Source organism: Sebastes fasciatus, chromosome 17, assembly GCF_043250625.1.
Source record: "Sebastes fasciatus isolate fSebFas1 chromosome 17, fSebFas1.pri, whole genome shotgun sequence".
Taxonomy (NCBI): domain Eukaryota; kingdom Metazoa; phylum Chordata; class Actinopteri; order Perciformes; family Sebastidae; genus Sebastes; species Sebastes fasciatus.
This window is the reverse complement of record NC_133811.1, coordinates 19,020,311-19,048,111: the sequence shown is the minus strand read 5'-3', so window position 1 is coordinate 19,048,111 and position 27,801 is coordinate 19,020,311. Positions and strand designations below refer to the sequence as shown.

The window sequence follows — 27,801 nt, the reverse complement described above, 5'->3', positions numbered from 1 at the left end:
AGCCTTGGCTATGAAATGAAGGTAAAAGTGTAAAAGAAAGACAGAAAAGCATTATCTTGATGTCAGAGAGGATGCCAGAGGTTGGATCGTACACTTAGAGAATAATTGTTCCGTGAGCATTAACCCTGTACTCTCTACCGACTGAGGAAGAAAAGCACTGAAGGAATAACGTATAACAAGGACACTCTCGTACTTGTATTCTCCGTCGCTCTGATTGCCTGTAGTGCTGTGTGTTGTGTTGAGTGGAGTTCAGTTCGAGGCCAGCTTGCTCCACGGTTTTCATTAGTTCACTCCACGCACACACACAAACACGCATACACACAGCGGGGCTGAATGAAGAAAGGCTTTCTATCTGATGCTAATGAAACACAAGCCTAGCCAGTACTTGGCAATGCCTCATGCCCTCTTTAAAAAGCGTATTTTGTGTGTGTGTGTGTGTGTGTGTGTGTGTGTGTGTGTGTGCTTTTATGTGTGAGGGATGACTCCAGTGCCCTGGCATGGCTGCCCCGCACTGTTCCCGAACAGGACTAAGTGAGATGATGCCAGGAGCTTTTACACCTGGCACTGGCCAAAACAGACGGGAGGAGCGGTGGCGTTGCTGGTTCCAATTTTGAGTGGAGAAAAAAGTTTCACACTGTGGAGAGAGGATGAAGGGATAGACGGGAGAGGGAAAGACTGGGAGGAGCAGCAGAGAGAGAGGAAGGGAGGCAGGGACAGAAGGACAGGTGCGAGTGATTTTTGGCAGGAAGCGGCCCCCTTTAGAAGTCTTTGAGATCAACTCTGTGTTTGCCTTCCCATGCTCCTGAGATTGGTGGAGACACTGGCAGCACATCCCCTCAAACATGCCAGCTCATTGTAGCCCTCTCCTACCAGCATGACCATATTCTCCAAATGGGGTTTCCCCTGCCAAAAGCAGGCCTTGCAAATACACACGCAAACTTATATTCACAACCCCACACACAGTCTCATCTTCGCTGCCATGGTTTACTGACCTACTTATATTCCTGCACCTCTGTTCTTCTCCCACATTTGTAGAAGTGGGAAATCACCAGAGGCCCAATGATACAATCTTATAATGATACTTATAGTCACGATACGATCTTATTGTGATTTTAAACATTTTGCGATATGCAGAGTATTGCGATTTTATTACCTTTGTTTAACTGTAAGTTATGCAGTTTGTCAAAGTCTGTTTTATCTAATAAGATACAGTTTTCACTCAGTTCATCTTAGAGTTTTCATTCACATATCTTGAGGTCAGAGGTCAAGGGAACTCTCTGAAAATGGCCATGGCAGTTTTTCCTCACCAAAATTTTGCCCAACTTTGGAGCGTTATTTAGCTTTCTTCCCGACCACCTAACATGACATGGTTGTTACCAGTGAATTCTTTAAGTTTTCTAGTTTCATATGATACCTGTATCTTCACTTTACATCGGATTGTTAAGAGGTTAATAGTTTATATAATACAAGATCGATACTTGACGTCTGTGTATTGATACAAGGATACTGTTATCGATTTTTTTCTTTCCCCCTCCACCCCTACACATTTGATATAGGTTTGAAGACAGCCTGTGTATTTGAGGTGATTGTTGCTTTGTATTTAACATGAAGTTGTTGTCTTGGCTAGCGGAGTACTGCAGGTAGCCTTATCCGTTTCATATAGGATTTAAACTTTTTTACAGTTGAATAGAATACTTCTGTGTCTTCAGTTCAGTCATAAAACATGCTGCTGGCACAGCAGCAGTAATAAACTGTCGTAATTTTGGCGTTTTGTCAGCATCTTGTAAATCTTGTAAAGTCATAAATGGGATGAGTAAATCATTCACTGTTATTCATTGGTATTTTAATTTAGTATTGCTGCTCTCACTGGTACAATCTAAACTCCAGTGTGGTTTCTTTTTTCATCTTTGAGGACAATTTTGTGGCTTGATTGTGTCTATGCTTTGGAGAATATTCTGGTTTTTAATTTGTGTAATCATTATTAATCTGGTAGTCGTTTCGTAGCCTCTAAATGGGAAACGAATCTCGAGCACTGAATCTGATGTGTTATAACATTTTTTGGATTTGCTATTAGATCATGTCTTATTTCAGCTCATCTGATTTATGTTTACAACAGGTTTTCATGCCATTGCCGCCGGCGACTCAGCTGTTAGTTCAACTGCGTGCAAGTTTTAAAAAATCTGCAAACAAACTTATTAAGCGCTGCAAAAGTGTGTGTAGAGTGTGTGTGTGTGTGTAGATCAGAAGTTGAGTGGCCCTCTTAAACAGGCTTCTTAACTTAATTTCTGCGTTTCTCTCTCTCTTTCTCTGTCCCTCTTTTCTGTGCCTCTTTTCTTCTCTCTCTCTCTCTTCACTGAACCCCACTTTTGGCTCTCTTTGAATCTACTCCCTCTGTTGTCTCAGCCAAGACACACACTCACACACTCAGCTGCTGCCGCTTGTTTTGTTTCGACTTAATGAATGCCAAGTGTGTACACTACACACACACACACACACACACACACACACGCTTGTCTTGTCTAGCGTAACCAATGACTCTTGTCAGTAATGCATAATCACCATTTCCATTTATGAGGGATTACATGCATGTGCCTGCATGCACACACACTGCAAATGTGTGTGTTAATAGAGGGCCATAATGTGTCTATTGATTTACTTTAGGTGTGAGGGAACCTATATGTAGTGCAACCACCTAGCTGTACTACTAACACCTAATGTTGTATTCAAACACACATTGATCTTATTAATAGAAAGCAGGACAGTTAGCCCTTTGAGCTTTCAGCCAGTCCATTAGAGTGGCATCTTTTTGGTTTTGCACTCAAATGGCGGCTTTGTGTTAAATTTGGAACACCACTAAATACTGTGTCTGTGCTTATCCCAGTACAGTTTAAACGGTCTCTCTCTTTGTTTTTTTCTTTCTCAGTCAGTCTGTCAGTTCTCAGCCCTGCATGTCAGCGTGTCAGTCTCCAAAATCTCCTCTAAACTCTGCTCTCATTGTCGGTGCCTCGCCGCGGCTTTATGAAAGCCTTCCGCTCTCCGCTGAAATGGCAGGGTGAAGGAGTATTAACCATCCACAACAGTGCATAATGTCAGTCAGAGCGCAGACTTCGCTCCCATAATCACTGTCAAATACAAGTGCTAGCATTGTGATTGTAGCACAGATTAGCCGTGTTACAACCGGTTTGCATGGTGCTTCTTGACAACAAAATCTAAATGGTTGACAGGATTTACTGTACACTGTTATTTTTCTTTTATCCGGAGCAATTGGGGCTGCCACCCTGAGTTTAGAAAAGTCTTTTAATAGTGTGTGTCTTTTTTTAGCTGCAGAAATATCTATTGTAAAATAAAATGACTCAGAATATTGTATCGGTATATTAAAAAAGATGACTCCGAATTAGGGCTGACCCAAATGCTTCGAAGCTTCGACCGTTGCCATGGTATTCAACCTCTAAATCACTATTCGAATGCTTTGTTTTTTCATTTTTCAATTTTTATTTTATATATAAGTGTCATAATGATGTATAAATCCCAAAATAGCCCATTAAATAAGGAATAATCCCGCAACATTATTAATTATTATTAGTTATTCTCAGACGTATATCGTTTGTTGTGTGTGGAGCTGCGTGTGAGTACAGTAGTGCGGCAGTGTCGCTGTCCCGGGCACAGAAACAGTGGAGATGGAGACAGACAGAAAGAAGAACATGTCAGCCTGCCACTCCGTGCTGCTCCGCGAAGCTTCGAGTACTTTCAAATATTTCTCACGGAAGCTTCGAAGCCCAAAAAATGATATTTGGGACAGCCCTACTCAGAATACTGTCAGTATATTACAAAAGACTAGTGCAGCGCCCGTTCGGAGCGTGTGCCCGTCCAGAAGGGCCCGATTGCTTGGCTCCCAGAAGTTCTGCTTGCAGCGTTGTCGAGAGCTGTGGTATGGCTGCTTGTACCCGCCAAGTGTGAAGATGATTGGATGAACAGTTCTCGAGATAAAGGCAGTCATACATACAGACAGACAGACAGACAGACAGACAGAAAATACTTCCTTCGTAGTTAGATGATGCTGCTACAGCGCCAGATATTGGCCAAATGGCACCAAATTTGCCATGGTCACTCAGACATCATATGTAACATATCACATGTCTATGTGGTCGCAATGGCACAAAGCGTTCAGGAGATGTGACATTTTTTCGTAATATAAGTTATCGTTATAGCGCCACCATCTGGCCAAATTGCACCACATTCAACACTGCACTCCCTTAGATCCTGAGCAATACACCTGCCAAGTGTGAAGTAGATCGGATGAGCGGTTCTCGAGATATGTGAATAACACATAGAAAGACAGACAGAGATTCTTGCTTTATAGTTAGAATACTGTGTCAGTATATTAGAATCAGAATATGCTTTCATAAAAATATCTCATTTTGAGACACCTCTCAATAAGAAGCATAACCTTGTATGTCAAGTTTTGAGCTCCAGTAAAAGCCAGAAAGGATTCTTTTTAAAGGTAGCTGGTAGAAGCCAAAGGGAAGCAAAAATACACCTTAGTGTTCTATTAAAGCCAGAGCTGAGCTGGAAGTTGTGTGTGTGAAAAGAAAAACGTTTCAAAAGCAGAGAGCAGTGACCCATTTGAAGGGTCAGTTTTGTCATCTCAGCCGGGGAATCTTCTGTAAATTGGAAATGCACCGGTGAGAGATTGATCAGTCTGGAGCAGTGTATGTGTGTGCATTTGGCGCTTCGACCACCATGCTTGTGTGCACACGTGTACTTCAATTTCTTTCAAATCTGTAGTTCTAATAGCTGCATCACAGAATACAAAGATCATCATGAAAATAATCTGCACTCCAAACAGTAGACTATTCAGTTTATGCACCTATATGTATCTTATTTGAGCCCCTCTGTATTCCTCTTGTCCCAGATCTTTTGTGTGAGCCAGTCTCCTGTGTTTCTAGCCCCCAGGCCTCAAGTCCACTCAAGGTCTCTGAAGGTCTACATACGGGACTCGGGCTTAATTAGACTGATTGCTGAGCACATACAGAACCATCTCTGATGTTTATTGACCTAATCTGGCTGTGGTCAGCTCGGCTACTCCCAGGGGTGACTAAGAAGGACTGCAAGGTCAGAGGTCAAAGGGTTGGAGTTCAGCATGTGTTGTGAGGAGGTGGGGGGAGGCAAATAGCCCTGAGCAGGGGACCTTGACTGCTAACAAAGCCTACATTTAGGTGCGGTCTTTCCTTTCTGGCCATGACGGTAAAGGAAGCAGAGCAGGATTTGGATTCTATATTTTCTGCCATGTAATCCATTACAAATTCAAAGCCTCTGGCTACATCAGGGCAAAGCGCTATCGGTGTTTTGAAGTTATTTTAATGGCGTTTAGGTTGAGTGCCGCGCCACTTTTGTACATTAGCATTTTTAAGGTGACAAAGGGGGGACACTGGCTGACTTCCACCTGACCTAATATAGCATTTATATATTCACAGAGATACAGCTAAGCTTGATCTATTGTCAAGATGTCTTTTCTCTCCACATCTGCCTATCAGGCCATCTCCCCTCTCATCGTTTCATTCAGTAAAAAAAAAAAAAAGAGGGGGGCGAGTGAAAAGCCAAGGTTATATTTAAATATGCACACAGGCCCTGCTATATCTTTAATCTCAAATGAATATTAGCCTTATTGTGACTGCTTGAAGCACATAGCTGTCACAGCTGAACTGGGACAGAGACACACACACATCTGAATAACACCCTCACATTTATCTTGATGTCAACACAAAGCAGTTGAGCGTTAAAACCATATGCTGACGATATATACAGAAATACTGTAGTGTATACCATGTTCTGGGTGAATACTCGATTCTGATTCGCTGCAGTGTGTCCATTTATTCCTTATAATGGACCTCTACTAAGTAGTTCCAGTGAAACTGTGGGTTCACGTTTAAATTAATTCTATGAGCTGAGCGGGCTAGAATCTCTGTAATATCTCCTGTTGCCTAGTCGTATCTTAGGTTCATCCTATTTACTGGAGTAGTGAACAACGTTTCCATTGCATGTGAACCTTATGGGATGTTAATGATTGTTCCAGGTATTAGCAAACCCTCAGGCGTTACCAGGGAAACAGAGTTATGGCTTGTGAAAATTTGTATTATTATTGTTTATAATTTTATTTCTTTGGCAAATGTCCATGGTACAAGTGGGATAATGCCCTTCGAGGTGTCCACAATCAGGCACTTAATTCCAGTTTATGGACACTTCAAAGGGTGTTTTTTTCCTTACATGTACATTACTATTATGGTTATCAAGGCCTGCTCCAGTGGACTACTGTCTGTTACTGTTCGGTCCAATATATTGAGCAATAAGTTGACTTCTGTGTGCATATTTGTCCTCTCAGCAACCTTGGTTCATTGACTAATGATGGTGTTTATTTGCGTTTGGTGTGCACATGCTCATTGTGTATATGTGACTGGGGTCAATACAGGGGCTGTTTGCATATGTGAAGGTCACAAGGTCAGTGGGTCAGTTCACTCCAGTGCCATCCCTCTCCTAAATACATGGAGACGGAAAAGCAATAAACACTTTGAGTAAGATGAGTGTTCAGTTACAACTGTTTAGTTTCCCCAACACAAACCCTAAATGGAAGATGTGTGTGGTCAGTGTAGTCTTTTAAAGTAAAACTTTTCAAGTTGAATAAATCATTTCATTATGCACTTTTAACCCTGGTAGTAACTAAGAAGTAACATCTGTAAAGGCCAGCTGATTCATGTTCTTCATTTGATACACAGATTTATGAGCCAAACTAAAAGGTATACAGTGAAGTCAGTGAATTAACAGTTAAATGCAATACAAGAAAAGTGTGGTATCTACGCGGAAACATAGTAGCCTTGGAGCTTTATCTCTTTCATACACATGCTTTAATGCTCATATTCACTCATACACATGGTGTCAATTACAGTGTGATCGTTGCGCAAATACTTTCTTTTCACTCTTTTATCTGCTGATGAATTCGATCTGAGCAGAGTCAGACTGCCAGACAACACACACACACGGAAATAAATATAGATAGAGACATTGATTAAAGACATACACATTTTGTGAAGCACAATCCCTGCGCATAAACATTCAAACAAATTTCACTCTTGTGTACATAAACATGTGCATTCATGTTGGACAAAATGGACTCAGGCACACACACACACACACATAAGCACACTCTCACAGAGCCAGCTGTAGCGAGGTAGTCTTTTATCAGGACCATGTGGGCCATCTGGAGCCAATTAATACAGCCCCTAAGGTACAGACTCTGGATCAGTGCTCTTCTCCTCACACAATAACCTTTACCATGGGAGGGAGCACAAAGTCTGACTCGAGCCCAGCCTCATGCCAACATCTATCAAACCGTGGGACACTCTGTGGACGAGCTGAAGACTCCTCTTGATTCAGATGGGCCATATCTCTGCAAAATAGTAGGCAGATTTTGAATGTCTGGCATAGATGGAGCTACTGGGATGGATGTATTTACTGAATACCTGATCCAATCTTTGTTTTTGTCTGTTGTTTTTGTCAGTTTGCTGTCTCTTTTGACAGTCTCATAGGTTAAATGCAGAGACTAATTGTTAAACTGTTTTACTCGCTTTTCTTTCTGGCCTGGCACACATTCATACTTATTAATTGCCTTTTTGCTCTCTCTCTCTCTTTCTATTTGTTTGTCTTGTTCTCATTCTCTTTCTAGTGGTATGTGTGGAGTTGTGGAATGGATGCAATTAAGATACGCAATTATTTTCCAATTACAGTAATACTCAAATTTTGGCATCGCTGGCTACGGCTCGCATCCAAAGAACTTCACAGTATTAAATGCTGCAGAGTGCTTTAAAAGTCAAAGGCAGACACATTTTGCACAAATCGACACAGAGGGACTACTAGCTCATGTTCCAGTTGCCAGCCTTATCCAAATATCAGGTTACAGTGGTGCAGCAAAGGTCTGAAACCAAACCACACAGCGACTGACACACATAACAGCCAAGGCTCCACTGTGGAGGACCCAGGGCATCGTCTACAAGGGACACAGTGTACAGTATATGACCTCAGGACCACAGACGCGCACGTCATTAAATGCCCTCTCATGTTAAGGTGCTCAGTCATTCAGTGTGTCATTCTATCCACTAATTCATTAAAGGATTTAGTTTTGATGCTATATTTGGTGAAAATGGAAAACTAAAAGTAGAATATGGCTTTAAATGACCATATAATCAAAGGAATTGGCTTCACATTAAATTGAAACCTGGGTATCAGGCTTCACGTCTAACTTTAGAATCAGAAACAGGTTTCCTATGTGGTGTTGGTTCCTTGCTAGATATCACCGAGTGAGACAAATGCCAAATCCAAATGTTTTCTCAAGCTTGGGTCATCCATAAAGTCAAGTCTTGACAGCGTTTGTATCTCTCTGTTTGTCCCCTCTCTGTACTATTGCTTGTACTGGTACATATTGGACTCCATTCATCAATATTTAATGTACGTAAAGAATTGAAAGATGCTGAGCCAACAGTTTATTCAATAAATCAAACAAGCGTGGGAGACTTGCTTTTCCAACAATCAGCCCTGCCTAATTGGCATTTAAAGTATTTTCCTTTGCATCTATTATAAGTGTTTTATTCACAAATGAGTTGATATGCGGTTTAATAAATCAGCTGCTGTCAGCTCTGTATACACACAAACACACACGTGCTTAGTCATCTCGTTTCTTGCACTCTGCACCCTGCACGATGTGCTCTGGCTGACAGCAAACTGGTTTGAGGAGCCAGTTAGGGTTGGAAGTTTCTATTCGTGATACTCTCCTCCTACACTGACGGTTTTTGAGTTATTGACTGAGTGTGAAGGATAAGTTCTGTTTTTGCTGGCTTCCCTCCACTGGGAGAGGTCAGAGATGAGGGTCAGTTACTGATCAACATCCCTGCGGTAGGGAGTGTTTATAGACAAGAGTCTTGCTCAGTGACACTTCAGCAGGGTGAACGCTTTCCAATGACCTCGTAGCATAAATCGAGATGACCACATGGAGAAGTCCTGCCATCACGGCAGTTCCCATGGAAACGGCCATCACTGGAAAGGTGTTGATAAGATGGAGACTGAAGAAGAAGAAGGGTAGATGCTAGAATGTAGTTTGTATGAGAAGATGTTTAAGGTTAGGATAGGTCGCTGGTAGGGCTGAGTATCGTTTAAGAAATTACAATGCCAGTACCAATACCAGTACCCTTAAAGTGATACCGATACCAAGAGAGAACTTCATTCGATACCCAGCCGCCGGCTCACATCGCAATAAATCAAAGAACACTTTCGGTGGCTGTGACCAAATGGTCTTTCTTTTCCAGATCTGGGCACAAAAAGGATTGATTGCAGGTATCGTTTGACTGAAGAAGTTTTGATACTACTTGGTACTGGGTTGTTTCGGTCGATACCTTTTAAAGGGACCGATACCGAGCCCTAGTCGTTGGGCTAGATGTAACTGGTAACGATTTGCTGGTGAGATGGTTATGGTTAGGCATTGACTTCGAATGGTTGGGGTCAAGATAGTTTTTCGTGCAGTGAGTCTACCTTAGGTTCAGTGGGTTCATTCTAGCATCTACCCTGAAGAAGAGAGCTAGAAGTCTTTGATTGACAGGGTCCATGTGCATGAGTGTGATCTATATCAACTGTCCACAACTGTGCTGCTTGAGCACACGGTGGTCTGGCTTCGGCTGAGTAAAAAATGCATTAACGTAGCTGTAGCTCATCTTTCTCTCTGTCCTCGTGTCCCTTCATCACCACCTCCTTCCCATTTTTCATCTTACTTCATTTCATGTGTTAGAGGGAAATCACAAATGGCTCTTTATCCGCTCCCTTTCTTCTTCTCTCCTTTTCCGCCTTCTTTCACGGGATCGCCGGCTGACAGGATCGTCAAATTTTCTCACTCTGTCTCTCCCAGAGATAATCAATGCTCCAGCAGCTAGGGTGGCATGTGTAATATTAGACATTAGAGCAGGCCTTTGAAGGGTAGATGGCTGGGGGGTAGCAGGAAGGGATGGAGGGAGGAAGGGATGGATGAAAGGTGGATTAGAAAGGGATGAATGGGGACATCCTGCTGTAATCTCTTTGCTTTTTCTTCCGCTATCGGATCTCGGTTGCCTCTTTTCCCCTCCCTGCGTCTCTCCGGCCCTCCTCTCATTCTCCTTCAATCAGGACAATCAGTCTTAATTTTTCCTTACGTAAGCCTCACTTGCCTACCGTGGCACTGCACCAATGTGTATTCTATAGCTCAACACGCTTGGGAACATAGTGTACCCTGACTTACATACACACACACACCGGCAGCCCTCCTCTGGGCAGACAGGGGGCTAAATCAGAGGCTCAGGTTACCACTGAGCACATAACGCAGTGGCAGCACTTATAAAAAGTCATGTCATTGCAAATTGTTCCCGTGCTGATTTCTCAATATTTACCTGGTCCTTGACACTGAAGTGTGTGTGTGTGTGTGTGTGTGTGTGTGTGAGCGAGTATGTGTGTGTGTCGATGCTTGATTGTCTCCTCATTTCTTACAACTAAAGAGATGTGCCACAGCGTTGACATATTTGCAAAACGTTGGGGACGATCCATCATTTCAGAGGAATCTGGATGAATTTGTCAAACACGTGTTACTATAATTGTTTTTCATGCGCTAATTTCCCAACACCCTTAATTGTGATAAAAACAGTAATTCTGTTTTTGCCACCTGAGCACTATTTCCAAGGAAGAGAGCTCTCTGTCATCTTTTAATTAAAGTAATTACGTGTTACCGAAGTTGTAGTTTTCGCAATGTAAGGTGTTAGGGCTTTATTTATGCATTCCCCTGCATGTGGTTACATACCATACCCTTCGTTATCACACCATCAGTGAAGCAGATCTGTTTTTATTACCCTTTTATTAGCCTCATCTTGGCTGTTAACATACCAAAAGAGAGAGAAGATGACAACTGATAATACGTAGAGAAATGTACTTAAAGAGTATTTTGTCCACCCCCCACTCCCAGCATATCTCCCTTGTTAGTTAATAGGTAACAGATAGCAGAGGATCGTCCCAGGAAAACCTGAGGCCCGTTTAAAAAGGCTCTGGTTGACTGTCTAGACAGGATGTAGGACGCACAATGCTTTATTAGCTCCTCTGTCTCTGTCCCCATTCTTTTGCACAGTTGCTTGTGTTTTATTTCTGATGTCATCCCGTCTGTTTTTTATGTGTCAGTTGTTCCCTCTGTCACTCTCTCTTTTTTTAAGTATTTAAATAGGATCCTATTCATCTAAGGCCGGAGCAATAAAAAACATCCAGGGTTTAGCTTACCAAAGAGGCTTTTATGGAGAGCTCCGTCTCTCCTCTGCTTACTATTTAGAAAGCGTTCATAGCTAGCAGCTTAGTCTACAGTGATTGCTCTCCCCCCCCCCCCCCCATTTGCGATATTAAATTGCAGACGATTAAATTTATGGGATGGTGGGACGTTTGGGCTTGGGTGGCTGCACATTTGAACCGTGGATAAGCATAGCAACAGCTACACAGCCATGCCCACATACAGGTGTTGCCACAGTAATGTCTATGTAAAAGCAGACATTCTTATTGATATAGAATTACTATTGATATATTGGTGTAAATGCAAATGCAAAGGATTTGATTTAATACATAGCTGAAATATTCCGTTTTCACTGGGGAATACTCACAGTACTGTCTGCCTATGTGTAAAACACTCTACTGTATATATACAGTATGTGTGTGCCGGTCTATGCAAGAGCACAGTGTCGAAATGCCAAAATGGATGTGGTGGCATGTCTGTGGTTAAAGTTACCTAAGTCTGATTACATTATCTCTGTGTACATTGTGTGTCGTTCCTTCTCTCTGTATTTCCTTCCCCTCTCCATCACTTATCTTCTCACACACTATATCTTTCTCAGTCTTGCAGTCACGCAAACCTCTCACCATCACTTCATCTCACTTTCTGGCTTTGGCCTCATCCCTTTCCGTACTTCTCTCTGACCGTACGCAACGCACTCTCCATCCCTAGTGGTCACAACCGAAGCAGAGTTTTATTATGATGTGCGTGCAGACTGAGAAAGTAAATGTTTCATGAGGAAGTTATTGAAGTTGGGTAGGTGAGGGTAATAAGTATGTGTTTTGGGTCTTTGCATGTGTGTGCATGTTGAATTGTTTGCATTTGTTTGTGTACATGTTGAGTCCCTCCAGTCAGGCAACAACAGAAGGCCAGCCTTGCGGACACAATGTGGACGTGTGAAACGAAGGGGATTGTGCTTTACCCCTCACACTTTTCTCATCCTTTGTCTCTCTAGCTGTTTGTCACGCTCTTCTCCTGGAACTGGCCTTGAATGGCTTTTGATTTTCAGTGGTTCATTCACTGCATTTAGTCAGTTTTTGATAATTTTTCTGATAATTTCTTTCTCCATTTTGCTCTTCTGTCTTTGTCGTGTCCATTCTTATTCCACGTCCCTTCCTCTTTCTTTCCTTTACTACCCTAGTTAGTTTGTTTTTCTCTTTTCTGTCTCTTTCATTCTTTGTATCTCAATTTTTAACACGTTTATGTGCCGCTTTTTCACCTGTCCTCATTGTGTTGTTCTGCCTATTGAGTTGTCATGTCCTTTGTTCTGTAATACCATGGGAAAACAGTACATCCTCTACGCTCCTAGCTTTCAAGTTAATGTTGAAATAAGGCAGCCCTATAATATCTTTCATTCATTAAAATGAGTGATTAAACTTTTCCCTGCCACATTCATCTGGAAACTCAAAATCAAAGCCGATTCGATTTGTGTAAACGCGGATCACTTTTGTGTCCTATTGACTGAGCCGATCGCAGTCACAGGCTTTTTGTTTACCGAGTGTTTGATTGTAAACAAACTGGACGTGTGCAAACAGTTGTTTGTTGAGTTTCCTCACACCTCGTGTCCGAATGCAGCGCTTTGGCAATGTGCGCGCAATCATCTCTCAATTTCTCACATATTGAGCGTACACCCATGTCACGGCGGGAAATTGACACGTTTTGACACCACGCTGTTCTCTGATTTGAAGCGTAATCGGGGCTCTGCACCAAAATGCATTGTGGGTGTTCTCCAGACATGATCCTATCTTCCCCTTACTTCAATCGGGTCCACGGCAAATTGACAAATAATACCAGGATATCACATTGCTTCTATCACAGCTCTCTGTCACTCTCACACACACACAGCAGCACTAATCGATTGAGGCCACTTACTGGTTCATGTGGCCCCTGACAGTCTGGGACTTTTATGGTTTGTGTCTGTGTGTGTGTGTTTGTGAGTGTCCACACCCAGGTGTGTGTGTGTTGTGAGGGAGGCGGTGTGACAGGTAAGTCCATCGCTTTCTCTCAGACACCCACTTCTTTAATATTCTCCACCTTCCCTCGCCTCCGCTGACACACACTGTGAAATAAAGAGACAAGCAAGAAAGAGACATCTCAAAGGCTTTGTGCACCACAGAGGAAAGTGAGCGCAACTTAGAGGGAGAAAGAGAAACTATAATGGCAGAAAGGTGAGAAGGAAGTAAAAAGAAAGACAGGGAGATGAAGGAACTTTGTTCTCCGGCAGCTTAATTATCTTTCACTCAGTGCTCAACAGGAATAAAATAGAACTACTACCCGTGTGTGTATCTGTGACTACGCACATGTAAGGTTTTTTTGCGTAATTTACTCGTGAACATTTACATGCAAACACACCCAGCACTCAGTGAATGACTGTGTGAGTGTGAATTTATCTGCACATCCATGATGGGCTCGCACTCACTCTTCACTTAAATGTGCAAATACACACGCGCGAAGGTGATCAATTCTTCACTACAGGGTAGTTGTTTCAGCAATCCACTCTGCAGTGAGACAATAGCCATCATCGGGGCCACAGTAATGAAAACGATGAGAGTGTGTATGTGTGTTTGTGCATGGAAAAGAGCAAGCGTGTGATTTTAATCAGCCGTAGATTACTTTGTCTTTTGCTGAGAATTTATAGGGATGAATGATATCATCTCCACATACCGGGCATACAACATCTACTGTATCTATGCTGTGCTATTATAGTGGTATCTGCAGGTGTTTTGGGTGAACCGCAGAGGGTCTGTCACTGAGTGATGAAGTTACACGATTGGTCGGCCGAGTGTTTGAGTTTCCTCATTGGTCGTTGCTCTTCCACAATGGAAAGGTGGACATGTACCGCTGGATTTAACATTATAGACATGAGCACTGACACAAATTCACAGACTGGCCATACATGGTTCAGCCATTCAGTCAGTTTTGTCATATAGTTGAGTCTTGTTCATGTTTTTTCCTAATGTATAGTTGTATTTGATTATTTGAGATCAATGCGATTCATCTTACATTACATTACATCATACAATCTGATAAAATGCATTCACTTTATCGTGGCTGTCTCTTTGTCGTGGCGGCCCACCGCTGTGTAGTAGACACTGATGTGTTTTAACTGTAATTAAATAATACATTTCAGTAACTTACTCTCTCCTTCCTTTCTTCGTTTCCTCCCTCTCAGACCTCGGCTCCAGGCGCAGAGGAAGTTCGCCCAGTCGCAGCCCAACTCGCCCAGCACCACGCCCGTCAAGGTGGCAGACCCAGGCAGCCTGAACACCGCCCTGGCCACTGTGCCCTCCACGTCCCTGTTGTCGTTCTCCTCTTCATCACTGTCCTTGTCCATTCAGGACCTGTCCAGACGCAAGCCCAAGACGGAGGACTTCCTCACCTTCCTTTGCCTCAGAGGTAAGACGAAGCAGATGGAGATGTAATCACAGAACAGACCCACACAACTAGCGGTAGACACGCAGGGATGTTATTGAACAAGAGAGCTGCAGATATGTCTTGCTCTAAAAGGTTTTTATATGGGTCCAAGACACAAGTGTCTGCTAGAGAGCCAAACTACTACGCATTACCTCTGGAGGCTGGACAGCAGTTTGCTACTGTTTGGCTGTCTTTGGATAGGCCTGCACTATGTAAGCTTATGAACACAAGACCTGTCATACTGTATGTGCAGCCCCAGCGCTGGTATTGTCAGACTGAGATTGTCTCACATGGAGATCTAAATGGAAACCTGAACTGTGGTTAAACACTTTGCTCCGCTCCTTCTTTTAGACACATGTGCACAAACACTTCAAGAGCACATATAGTAAGTTTTGTCAAGTCAGGTTTTGATCACCTTCCACCCACTATCATACACATGTAACCGCACACACATAGTACAAATAACTGTATGCTCGCCCAAGGCTAAGATTATCCTGCTTTTCATCAGCTTACACATCTCCCCCTCCTACCTTTCAACAACTATCTGTCTCTTTAACACCCTGCCTATCACCCTCTACTACGGCAGCTGTTCGTGCCTGTAGTACTCGCACAGTCACACACCCCACACGGCAAACACTACACAGGTTCATCGACACTATGTAGCACCTTCCATGTCAAGTGAACTGTAAAAGCCATGGCGGAGTAATTAGCAGCGGAGTTAGAGTTGTGTGTGTGTGTGAGCAGTATTGTTTATTGGGATTGTCTTAACTGGGAGAACTATTTGGGTTAAATGCAGGCACTTACACACTATCACACACCCATATAAACTGCCTGTGTACAGTAACTCAAATTAACTGAGACCCCCTCCCTTCGACCCTCCCAGTAACTTAACAAGTCCTGTTTTATTTCCCTCTGGATTTAATGAAGGATTCATGTTACTTATGATCTATGCTCTGCTGGCCAGCAAACAGAGAAGGCGAGTCCGCTGCCAGGACACTGCAAAAAGTTTCTCCTCTGTTACAGCTCGAAAGTTCTGCTTAGTTTATTTTCTAGGAAAGTTTCAAGACCCAAACCCATGAATCCTATTTCAAAATCTGTACTGTAATTTTATAGGGCTGCAACTAATGGCTTTTCATTGTCAGTTGATTATTTTCTTGATTAATCGATTAGTTGTTTGGTTTATAAAATGTCAGAAAATGGTGAAAAGTGTTTCCCAAAGCTAAAGATGACGTCCTCAAACGTCTTGTTTTGTCCACAACGCAAAGATATTCAGTTTACTGTCAAAGCGGAGTAAAAAAAAATAGAAAATATTCACATTTAAGAAGCTGGAATCAGAGAATTTAGACTTTTTTCTTAAAAAATTACTCAAACTGATTATTCGATTATGAAAATAGTTGGCGATTAATTTAATATTTGACAACTAATCGATTTAATCGTTGCAACTCTAGTAATTTCTAAATCTGAGCTCGCAGAAAACTGTAAAAAATGAGAGAAATTTTAAGAATCAACATTGATATAACATCAAGAAACATACAGTAAATGTTTTCACTTCTAAAATTCTCTACATAAATATCTACAGTATATTAAAATTACTTTTTGGATATAAAAATTACATGAATTGTTTGCTCCTAGTTTCTCTCTGTGCAGATTTTACATGATAAAATACACGTCTATTGAACAATACCTTTCTCTACTACATGTCCTGTATATAGGCAGACTTGTGCATAAAATGTAAAGAAGTACAATGACCCTCACACGCTTCAATAAATCATAAGCTCTACCTTCATTCACGGCTGTCTTAAATCACCCTCTTATAAAGGAGGAGAGGGAGTGACACATTCAAGGCCTGAATAATAATAAAAAAAGTTTAGGACCATTTTCTCAAACAACCTTGGTCGTGACTTCTTCTCTTTGCTATCTTCCTTTTGTTAAATATCCCGCTCTCCTTTTTTTCTCAAACACGTCTTCGCAACCAGAATTAACTCATTTGGAAGTCATCGCTTCAGATTAATTTACTGTTATCATCATTAACCTCTGCCCATCTTACAAAGTAGGCTAAAGACTCAGGGGAGTCGAATTTAGATTCACGTCCGTTGGGTTCGCTATGAGCTATACGTCGCTATTCTGACGAGAACGCTCCCATTATGGAACGTCGATTTAACCTTACAGGGGCTCGTTCAAGGACGCGTAATTGGAGGGTTGCTAAAAATCGACTGAAGCGGTGATTTGCATATATAGGCCAGGGTGTTACATAGGCTAATGATATAATGTCCCATATACTTTGAAGTTGAGATTATTCTGAGCTCTGGGTGCTAAACTAACCCCACCCTTTACATGTGGAGTGGTAGACTAATGAGGTGTAGGTGGCTGGTCCTGACTCAGTTTCGCTGCTTTCTCTCTTTATAATTAAGGTTAGGAATGGTGCTTTGCAAGCTGATTTCTAGTTTGTGTGTGTGCAAGGTCTGCTAATGTTAATTTTAGAGCTAGGCTGCTAAGCTAAAGATTGAATGGTTTTCCACTGGGCTTTTTCCACTCTGCCGCTCCCTGCTTTACTGCTGTATTTATAGACCCAGTTTAGCTCTATGTGTGTATATATATATATATATATATGTATGTATGTATGTGTGTGTGTCTACTAACTATCCATGCTGCGAGGATGACATTTTCCTGTGCGGGCTTCTTCTGCTTCTGTTTTTCCCCTTGGCCTCTCATCTGACCCATATGCAGGGACCCTTACCAAGAGAAGGACGTGGGAGAATGTCAGCAGAGCCCTTGAGGTTGTGTGTCAGTGAGCGTGTGTGTGTGAGTGCAAATCCACGCTCACCACCGATGTTTTTTGCCCGTTCTGCTTATCTCTCCCGTGTGCCCCGCCGTCGTGTTCATGCACACACACAGCAGCATCCGGGGGTGTATGACGAGACGCAGCCTACGATGTAGCCCGGTTAATCTTTTCAAAGGGACTCGAGTCTTTGATATCGTCTGAAACCCCCAAATCCCCTTTAAGATTCTGATACGTGTCTCTCTGGTGATCTGACCACCACACACATTAGGCTGCTTCATGTCTGCTATACCAAAACGCCTCTGACAGGATCTCTCTCGCTATATTATGGAAATCTCCAACCCCATTATCTCCTTAATTCTTTTCCAATTTGATTTTGGACTTATTTTTTGAACTTCTAAACAGGACATTTAGCAACATTTCTACCCTAAAACCCCTATCGCTGGGGATTTCTTAGATCAGGTCAAACGTTCATCGTGTTTAAACACACACACCCACTGCAGTGTTTGCTTTTCTTATCTGGTAAACATTACGTATCCACCCCGAAGGCTTCTATCCATCACTCACTGTGACAGCTACATAAAAGCCGTTAAAACATGAAGGATTTGAAGCTGTAAAGTGAGCGACAAAAAAAACCCCATAAACGCATGTTGTGAAAGCTGAACTCTTGTCACTCCGTATTATGAAAGCACGTCACTCCGCATGTTACTCGTGCACCTTTTTGCATCCAATCGGAGTTTGTAATTGACGACATCCTATTCTTTTGGGATGTTTTCTGGGTGGCTGCTGTATCCGAGGAGATAATTCTGATGCAACGTGGGAGTAACCGGACGGAGAAGTGAAAAACAAGATTTCTGTCTTGTGTATGGAAGGATGCACACCATGTACGTTCACCACCCACACTGTCTAGGGTCTATATTCTGTATTTATCTCACAGCTCATCTCCTTTCTCCTGCAAACACACACACAAGCTGAGTCCTTGCCTGTGCTCTCAGAATGGTGTTTATGTGTGGTCCAGGCCTGTAGTTGCGCTGTTTATATCCATGGAGAAAGCCATTTGGGTGATAGCCAGATAGTCTGCCTCTGGCTCCGTCTGCCTCTGGTAACCTGGAGGGTGTAGTGCTGCTGTTGGCAGGGTGGGGGCAGCACTGAGAGGAGCAGGATGAATAGATTCACATCAAAGTGCTCGGTGTGGGTCCGCTCCAGGTTTTCCAAGTCATCCAAGGGTTGCATTCCAAATACTATTTTTAAGTAAATAGCACAATCTCTCAGGAATGATTGCTGTCATGGGTGTAAACTGAACCGTATAAGTGGTATCGGTTGCTCTCTGACCTTTTACTTAACATGTTTGAGCATCTTTTAAAATATTCAGCGATAAATATTTCCGGCTTTGTTTTGTGCATTTTGGAAAGAAGTTGTTTACTGAAGTTTGTTCTCACTGAAGCGCACACACACACACACACACACACACACAAGCACAGTATACACATTGACATAGATGAGATAAGAATAGATTAGGGAGTAAATGAATAACTGTCTGCACACACACTCCTGGAAATGAGTCTCTTACATAAGATTCATTTCCAAGAGTGGGATTTTCTTTGTGATTATGTGTGTGTGTGTGTGTGTGTGTGTGTGTACGTGCCAGTATGCCAGCAGTGTATATGTGCACCACTGCCATGTTTACCCCCGTTGAACTCCGGGCCTTCATCCGTGCCTGCCAGCCCCAGCGTGGTGCCTCTCTCTCTCTCTCTCTCAGGTTCAGCGAGTCCAGTTTCTCTGCTCTGCTTACATAACCTCCCCAGCCCTGACCTAGTGAACCAAAGACCTCAGATTCCTAGTACGTGATTACACATATGAGGCAAATGTGGACTTTTCACATCTGTTGTTGAAGAAAAAAGACTGCCAATCCTGGGAACTGTGCTTGGGATCTTTGTAGCTAGATTGTTGGATTTTGTTTGATGGTATTTTTATTGTCTGAGAATCTCGCTTAACTAGAAGCACATTTCCACTCCTGGGAATAGGATTTCAAGTCCGACAGCTACTCATGTGTCTCTCAAGTGCATTGCTGCTGTGACAACTGAATTTTCCCTCAGGGATAATAAGGTACCTTTTTCGTTTCTCTCTCTAATGTATGATTGCTGTTTGATTAAAGCCTGGAAACGGTGTGAGTGGAGTTGTGACTTTCATGTCACTCACGATGCTGTGCTGAAGTTGGTGGTACGACGACTGATTCTGCATTCTCCTCCGAGTTTAGAGCCAATGTTTGTGGGGTTAATGGTTTTGCTGACATCAAGGAATGTCAATTGGAGATGTAATCCCTAATCCTCTCTCAGTCTCTCTCTGTTTCTACCCTAGTGACTGATGAACAGGTTTGGCAGAGCTCAGCTGTAGGAGATAACTTTTCTTCTCCGTGCCAGAGAACCATAGATTTGTCTCCCTTTCCGACCTTCCCTTAAATAATAAAAAAACCCCAGCTCTCACACTTCCTGCGCACACATGCGGCACTTTGTTCTAAGTCAGCACGTCCACATGTCCCCGCGGCAGCTAAACCCTCCTGATTGACTATTTAAATTGTCCTCATTGTTTCAGTTCCAGTTAAGGGGACAAAAGAAGGGTAGCCAGAGAATGGAGGTTTTGTAATTATGCCCCCCCCCCACCCAAGAGCCCCGTTAAAAAATGACAATTCTAATAGATTCTTTCAGACCTAATTATGATTTGTCTGCGGTCAGAATGAGGTGGATGAAAAGATGGTGTAATTGGGGGATTGGGCTCGAGCCCTGTTTGAGGTCTCGGAGACGGACTGAGATATGTTTTTTTTTTTCACCACATACTGTATTAGGGGTGGGAACCAGAGGCGCTACAATACAATATCACGATATCTAAGTCACGATACGATCTTATTGCGATTTTAAACATTTTATACATGATATATTGTGTTTTATTAGCTATTTTCAACTGCAAATTATGCATTATTATGTTTTATCTAGTAAGACTAAGTTTTCATCCTGTTCATCTCAGAGTTTTCATTCACATATCTTGAGGTCAAAGGTCAAGGGGCCCCTTGCCAGTTTTTCCTCACCAAAATTTAGCGTACCTTTGGAGCATTATTTAGCGTTCTTGTTGACAAGCAAACATGAAATGTTTGATACCAATGGATTCCTTAGGTTTTTTGTAGTTTCATATGTTATAAACATCTTCACTCCAGCTTTAAGACAGGGCCCACTACAACCTCTGAAAGACAGAATAGCGGCTGCTCCCGCCGTAGCATTAAGAGGTCAATAGTTAATATAACAAAAGATACTTAATGTCTATTGATACAACATTACCACACGAAATATTGCGATGCCATGCTGTATCCATTTCCCCCCCACCCCTACCACATATATGTATATATATGCATTCATGTGTGTGTTTTCTTGGAACTGATGGTTTCGGGGTCTCTGGTGCTGCAGCCACTCCCGTAGTCGGGATGCCAGTGGTCGGTGTTGGACCACTAGATCTGTTTGGCAGGCTGTTTTCTGAAAGTGTGTCTGTCTGGCTTTGTTTCCCCTCCCTTCTCCTTCTCTTCAAAAATCCTAGACAGTCTTATTTTGGGGTTCTTGAATATATTAGAGGATACAGTTATGCTGTTGTTAAACCTGTTTCGGTCTGATGTCTGGTCCTTGTCTTCTACCGTTCAGCTTTTTAAAAAACATGTCTCTTATTTCCTTTCTCACTTTCACATTCTGCTCCACCTCTCTTCCTCTTTTCAGTTTCTGCTCTATAGCAACTATTGTCTTACCTCTGAGAACCCTGTATTGAATGCATTTATTCTCAAAATCCTGAACCTGTTCAACTGGTTCTCAGAAGTACTGCAAAGGTACACACACACACTCTTCCTCTAACGTATTAGAACATTTTCATCTCCACTTCCCTGCAACCCCCAAACAAACACACACTCCTCCCTCCCATTTCTACCCCCGGGTACCCCTGTGGTCTGTTTGCCATTGGCCCTCTGACCCCTGGTCAGAGCAGTAAATTACAGCCATTTAGCTAATGAAGCAAGTCATTAGAAGCTGATTGGGCCATGTGTGTGTGCCGCCTCTGCGTGTTTGTTTGGTCTAAGAGAGGAGCGTTTGCTCTGTCGCCAAGATAAACGAGGTGTCTGTGCAGTGTGTGTGTCTTTAGGTGGATGTGTGTGGCTTTTTGTATCTATTGGTTTACGTGTGTGTGTGTGTGTGTGCTGCGGTCACCCAACCTCCGAGGGCTGATCCGCTGGTAAAGAGCCAGAAGATTGTACTTTGCTACAAAGTGGCACACGGGTTCAACCACTTATAATTGTCTGCATCCCACTTCTGATGCTGTGTGCCAAGAAACCACAACATAAATGCACACTGGACAGGAACTATGAGGGCTTTTTTAGCCGGACGTGGTGTGAGAATCCATCCCTGCCTTCAAAGAAATTGGCCTTACCATGGGGGTTACTATGGAAAGCCATATTTCACAGTTACTTTTTGCCCTACAGATCTCTTTTTTAGAAGTTAAAGCGAGCAGGTAAAACTATATTATCCGTTCAGGGAATCTGCTGCTACGTCAGATTTTCTCCTTCTCTCCAGCTCTCTGAGGAGATAATTAGAAACTGGCAGAGCTGCTGAGTGAAAAGTGTGATCCAAGGCACAACCCGATTTATTATTGCCAGGCTCTTGTTTTTTTTAGTGTTTGAAAACGCTTTGATACGAGGATGAAATTTAAACTAAGCTTTCAAAATAAATGTGATGTGACGTGCGGTAACCGCAGTTCCCCCGACTGTCCAATAATAGTTGTTAGTGCACTTTAAAATGAAAATGAATCTGTGTTCAGAGATGTAGCTCATGCTTTAGACAAGAATGATTTCAATATGCTTATTATTTTATGCTCTCATCATAAAAGCAGAAAGTCATCTCAAATTAATGTCATTTATAAAGTTGTCTGTTGGTACAAGGGTTCCCTTAAAGACTTTCTATTCTTATTTTCTTATCTTACTCAGCAGTGTAGTTTATTTAAAGGAGAATGCTTCAGTATTCAACAGTGCTCTGTTTGTCTGCATGGTACTGGTTAACACCAGTTAAGCCTTGTACCATGGCCTCCCCTTTGTTATTAGGAAAACCCAGCCTTAGTCAGGGTGTCATTTCAGTATCGTGTATCCTCACATACACACAAATGTTGCCAAGCCGAGCTCCATTGTCAACTTAGAGTGTAAATGTATTTGTGTCATATTGATTACAAAAGACTGGTTACTAAACATCCATTCATTCTCCTCAATCTTATACCTGTTGTCCAAATAGAGACCTTGGGAAGTATTCGTGAGGATTTGCTGCTCATTTCTGGCTCGTTCTTTATGTATAAGATATATCCCTTGTGCAAGTCCATTAGAAAAATTGAATTATGTCGGTGTTGTGTTATCTCTATATTTTTATTAAGCCACTTAATACGGTATTGGATGTGTAAAATCTAAGATAAGTGTTCAGCACCCTCTAAAACAAGAGCGCTAATTAAATAATTGGCTTGGCTGATTTTCAATTCACTCTGTGTAATTTTTAAGTTCTCTGTAAAGAGAAGAGAGAGGCTAGTTAAATTCAGCCTATTTTTCAGAGGCTTAACATTATTTTAATTGACATATAATCGTGCATTGCTTCCCATTAATGCCCTTTAAACACTGTGGCCCCTATAAGGGTAATAAAAACCACTGTTGCTCATGCTATGCAATCAATTTTTATAAAGGATTAATACAAATCCAGTGTTTCCTGCTCATAAACAACCGTGTTTTATCAAAGCTATGAGGATGTTGCATAAGCACACATCCAAGTTAACTATAAATCGACAATTGCAAACGCACAGTTATAACATTACAAAGCCTAATCATACGGATCAACAGGCTTATACCAAGGCATCTATTATTGAGGAAGGGTCTGTTTACTTCATTTATCTCTCAGCAGTACATTACTAACAATAAAGAATCAGCCTTGTTGCCGTACTGTACATATTATACATACGTATTTAGCAATATTGGGAAGGTTCTTGTTTGCAGAAATCTTCTGTCTTCTTCACACTGGCCTTGCAGAGGCAGCTCCTCTGTTGGAAGTGAATTCAGAATCTATCAGTACAAACTAAAACACTCCCAAGCAATGAAGTGTTCTCCTGGTCTGTTCTTTCATTTGTGGCAAAGATCAGCCTTTTGCTGAGAAGGTTTTTATGATGTTTCTGGAAGCACACTGAGGCATGATGCAGCACAATGAAAATCCTAAGTGATTTACAACTGTGCTTGTGTGTGTGTGTGTGTATATATATTTATATCCAAACATATAATGCCAGTCGCTACTACTACACTCTACAAGCCTGCCTTAGCTTTTTATTCCTGCATCTGTATGAGTGGACCAGCTGTTTGCACGCTGATTTACGAGTGCAACATTATGAGCTTTAATAACATAGCTTTGGGCTTTACGACCTTTTATGAGAGTGTGTGTCTACATTCAGCTAACTGAGGTAACATTATAGGCTATCCACTGCCAAACACCATTTACCTCCTTCCAGCGCGCATTGAGTTAGATTTCTCAGAGATGACAATGAAAGGGATTGAGTGTGACAGAAAACGGAAAAGAGAGAGAGAGAGAGAACGTCGGCTTTCTTCTCCAATAGGGTGAGAGATTGACAGTAATCCTGTTTGGAAGAGCGAAAGCGGCAGATTTGGGATTAGCTCAGCAGTGACTCTTTGGTTTTCTTAAGTAACTCTTTTGCAGTTATATATTTGAGCACATGTACGATATATATGTCTCAATAAAGCTGTCAACATCGAGAGTCTCTGTGGAAGGTTGGACTGTTTCGTGCTCCCAGTGCCCCGGATTCAGAATATGTTGAAAGTCATCCCCTCCCTTTCCTTCTACACTTTATATAGTAAAATAGTACCACAAATATTGCTAGAACCACCACTACTTGTATTCATATCTTGTCTTTCATAATGTTTAAAGTAGGTGTGTTTCTCCTTCCGACTAAGAATGTGGGCTTTTCTTTTGGGCATGCATCTCTGCAAACTGTCGGCTAGTTGGTTTGTGTACAACGCTCAGAGCTGGACACAAACAGGCAAGAGGCCGTCTGTTGCAAACTGCCGTAAAAAACCCAATTGAGATGCATATTCTGCATACATATCCAAAGAATGCTCCTAAAACCCGAATAATATCGGCATATCCCACATGTCTTAATCGGAAAATAGCCTATTTCAGAATATATGCTGTTTATATGACCTGTATAAAATTTGGAATATTGTCATGTTCAGAATAATAGTGAAATATTAGTGAGCATGTAAACGTAGTCATTGTAACAATAAACAAACATTTGCAGGACAAACTCTACAGATAAAGGTCAAGGTCAGTAAATCAATTGTAAATCCATAGATGTCATATTCAAGAAGTGATTTGGAAGACAATAGAGCTTAAGCCTGATTCAGACGCAGTATAAATGCTGTTACAGTAAAACTGTCATCGCTTTTGCAAACCATTTGAACATTGTGCCGTGCGTGTCCTTGATTATGTTTGTGTGAATGCAACAATGGAGCCGCTATGTGCAGAGCAGTTTATAAAGCATCAATAGGCCACCAGCTGGGATAATAACAGATGAAAAAAGCAGCAGTACAATCACCATTATTCACAAACGCTTGAGCAACTTCTATTTTTACATTAATATTTCACCGCTCACATATTGATGTTGATTCATCTGTAATGTCTGAGATTAGAATGAAAAAGGAAAGACAGTTTTTCCCCATGCATGGACAGCTGGGGGTCTCCAAAAAAGTGTTGAGTGGGAAGTAGAATTACAGTAAAGCTGTGTTTTTCAGTGCCTTTTTTTATTTCAAATTATAATTATTTCCCTTTTTTCCCCTTTCTCTCCCAACCTTCCTCTTTATTATTCATTCCCCCTCTCTGTGTCCCTCTCTCCTCCTTTCCTCCACCTCTCTGCACTCAGGTTCATCGGCCCTGCCCAGCAACATGGCCTACTTCGGAAGCTCCCAGGAGGAAGAGGACCTGGAGGACGATGAGGAGGAGGAAGAGGAGGAGGTGAGGAACGGTGGTGGGATCCACTCTCACGGCGCGGGAAACAACAGCCAAGCCTCGGCCTCCTCCTCGTGCCACTCGACGCCCCGCAAGGGCAAGCTCCCCGCCAGGCAGCCGCTCAACGGGCACGGTAAGGACGGGACTAGAGCTTGTGTAGAGTTCACTCCTTTCATACATATTCCCAGAGCTTGATGGGAAACGCAGTCATGAATAGGAGCAATTTTGTCAATTGGTCTAACGGGTCACAGAGATCCTGTCTGTGTATACTGTCTGAGGAGAAGGAGAAAAATAGAAGAGAAGAGGCGCAGGAGTGCTGTATGTAGGAGGAAAAGATACGGCACTCAGAGGGAGAGAGATGGATGAAGAGGGAGGTGAGGGGAGAGGAGGAGGAAGAAGAAGTAGAGTGAAGCATGATGCACCGGCAGAATAACTACAGAGAAATGGAAAGATCCATTTCGAGGGAGTGAATGATGGAGAGAGAGAAACTCGGCCCAAACAGGAGCACAGAATGAGTCATGGGACGGAGGACAGAGTAGTGGTGCTTGTTTCGGTGTGAAGGGAACGTGAGCTATTTCCTAAGTTTGCACTCTTGTTTTTCCACTGCAGAGACAGGCTAAGTCACATGGGAGAGCAGAGCAGCACATCAACTCTTTCCACCCCAATTAACACTTAGCTTGCAAAGCCCCTAACAAGGTGTTTATGCACGCACTGCAACAGCTGGCCGGGGCCCTCGACACACATACAACGCAGTGACAGCATACGTACACCCCTTGGGGGCACGTAGACATTTGGATGAATGCACGTGCACACACTTGTGCACAACATTTAGGAAATTGCATGCATGCTACTGAGCCGTGAGAACAGACTCACAATCCCAACATCGATGACTATAAAAACAAGTATTTAGCATCTTATCAAGTGATTTATGAGTGAAATAAGACTACAAATATTCTTACTTCACAGGCATATTTTTATTCTTTAAGAAAATCTGACTTTTAGTGCTCAATCATGGATAAAAAATTATAAGATTGCAATCTTTTTTCTTGCAGTGTATAAGGTAAAACATGTACTCATTTCATAGAATCCAAAATATTGCCCCTGGGTTTTTTTACAGAGCAATAGAGAAACAATTTTAACCTGGAGGCCTTCGCTCCCTGGCAGACTTCGGAGACATACAATCCTTCCGGCCAGGCGTTCCCCCACAAAACAACGGCTAGATTTCATGGTTCCTCCTCCTTTTCGCCCTTCCTGACTCTCTCCCCCCCTCCTCTAGTCTGTAGAATCGCCGCCAGAAAGGTTCAAAAGGTGAACGCTTTGCTCAGCTCTTTCCTCTGTCATCCTCTCAAGTGGAATGTGGAGGAGGAGGAGAAGAGACTGGTGGGATTAAGAGAGAGAGGTCCATAGATTTACTTGAACTGAACTCTTGGAGAACTGTGCGCTGCCTTTGTAGAGTTCACTGACAGTGTCTTCCCCCTCCAAAACACACATAGATACTTCTCTCTCGTTCTTTCCTGAACATCTGTAGCTGCAAACATAAACTGTACATATGCACGTATCTGTATAAGGAGCACGAACGGTAGGATAGTGAAACCTGTATGGACAAATCCAGGCTTGTTGTGTGCACGAGGACAGCTTAGTCTCCTCTCTTATCTCGTATACCAACACTGTTTGCAAAGCAGCTCGGCGCCTTCACTGCGATATGCTAAATAAATAGATAAGAAGGAAATATAGGCAGATATACTTTGTAGGGGACAATAGAGATGAGGAGGTTAAGGACACCGAAACTGACGTAGGTGTGCACACACACAGTCAAAGACCGGGTCATTGCTCTGGTGTTTGTGCTGTGTTGGGTATCAGGCACACACACAAAGAGAGACAAACACACACACACACACCTCCAGTACATTTTGTGGTTTTAAGATTGGTGTCAAACGTGACACTTTAATATGCAGCTTGGGCCACTCTCCAGCAGGAGCAGGGTTATATGGGCTCTTAAGGGAGGAGGAGGAGGAGGAGAGGAAGGAGGGTGGAAATAGTCGAGGAAAAAGGAGAAATAGAATTAGTGAAGGGGAGAGAAACATTTTTATTCTGGGAGGTAAAGAGAGACAGGAAAGGACCTACATTGTAGGCCATTCATCAGCGCTCCGTCTCTCCCGCTCGGCCATGTGCCATGT

General features: G+C 42.5%; 1 protein-coding gene across 4 annotated transcripts in view; it reads left to right on the top strand.

Moving 5' to 3' along the window:
* The window catches only part of jarid2b (jumonji and AT-rich interaction domain containing 2b), a 117,453-nt gene that overhangs the window by 70,474 nt on the left and 19,178 nt on the right, over positions 1 to 27,801 (top strand). For 2 of the 4 annotated variants that reach the window (XM_074614456.1, XM_074614455.1), the window contains exons 4-5: positions 14,541 to 14,764; positions 25,539 to 25,757. In XM_074614456.1, coding sequence (XP_074470557.1) covers positions 14,541 to 14,764; positions 25,539 to 25,757 — 443 coding nt within the window. Of the gene's footprint in view, positions 1 to 14,540; positions 14,765 to 19,528; positions 19,668 to 25,538; positions 25,758 to 27,801 lie in introns of those variants that run through there. The other 2 variants (XM_074614458.1, XM_074614459.1) reach the window with 2 other exon arrangements.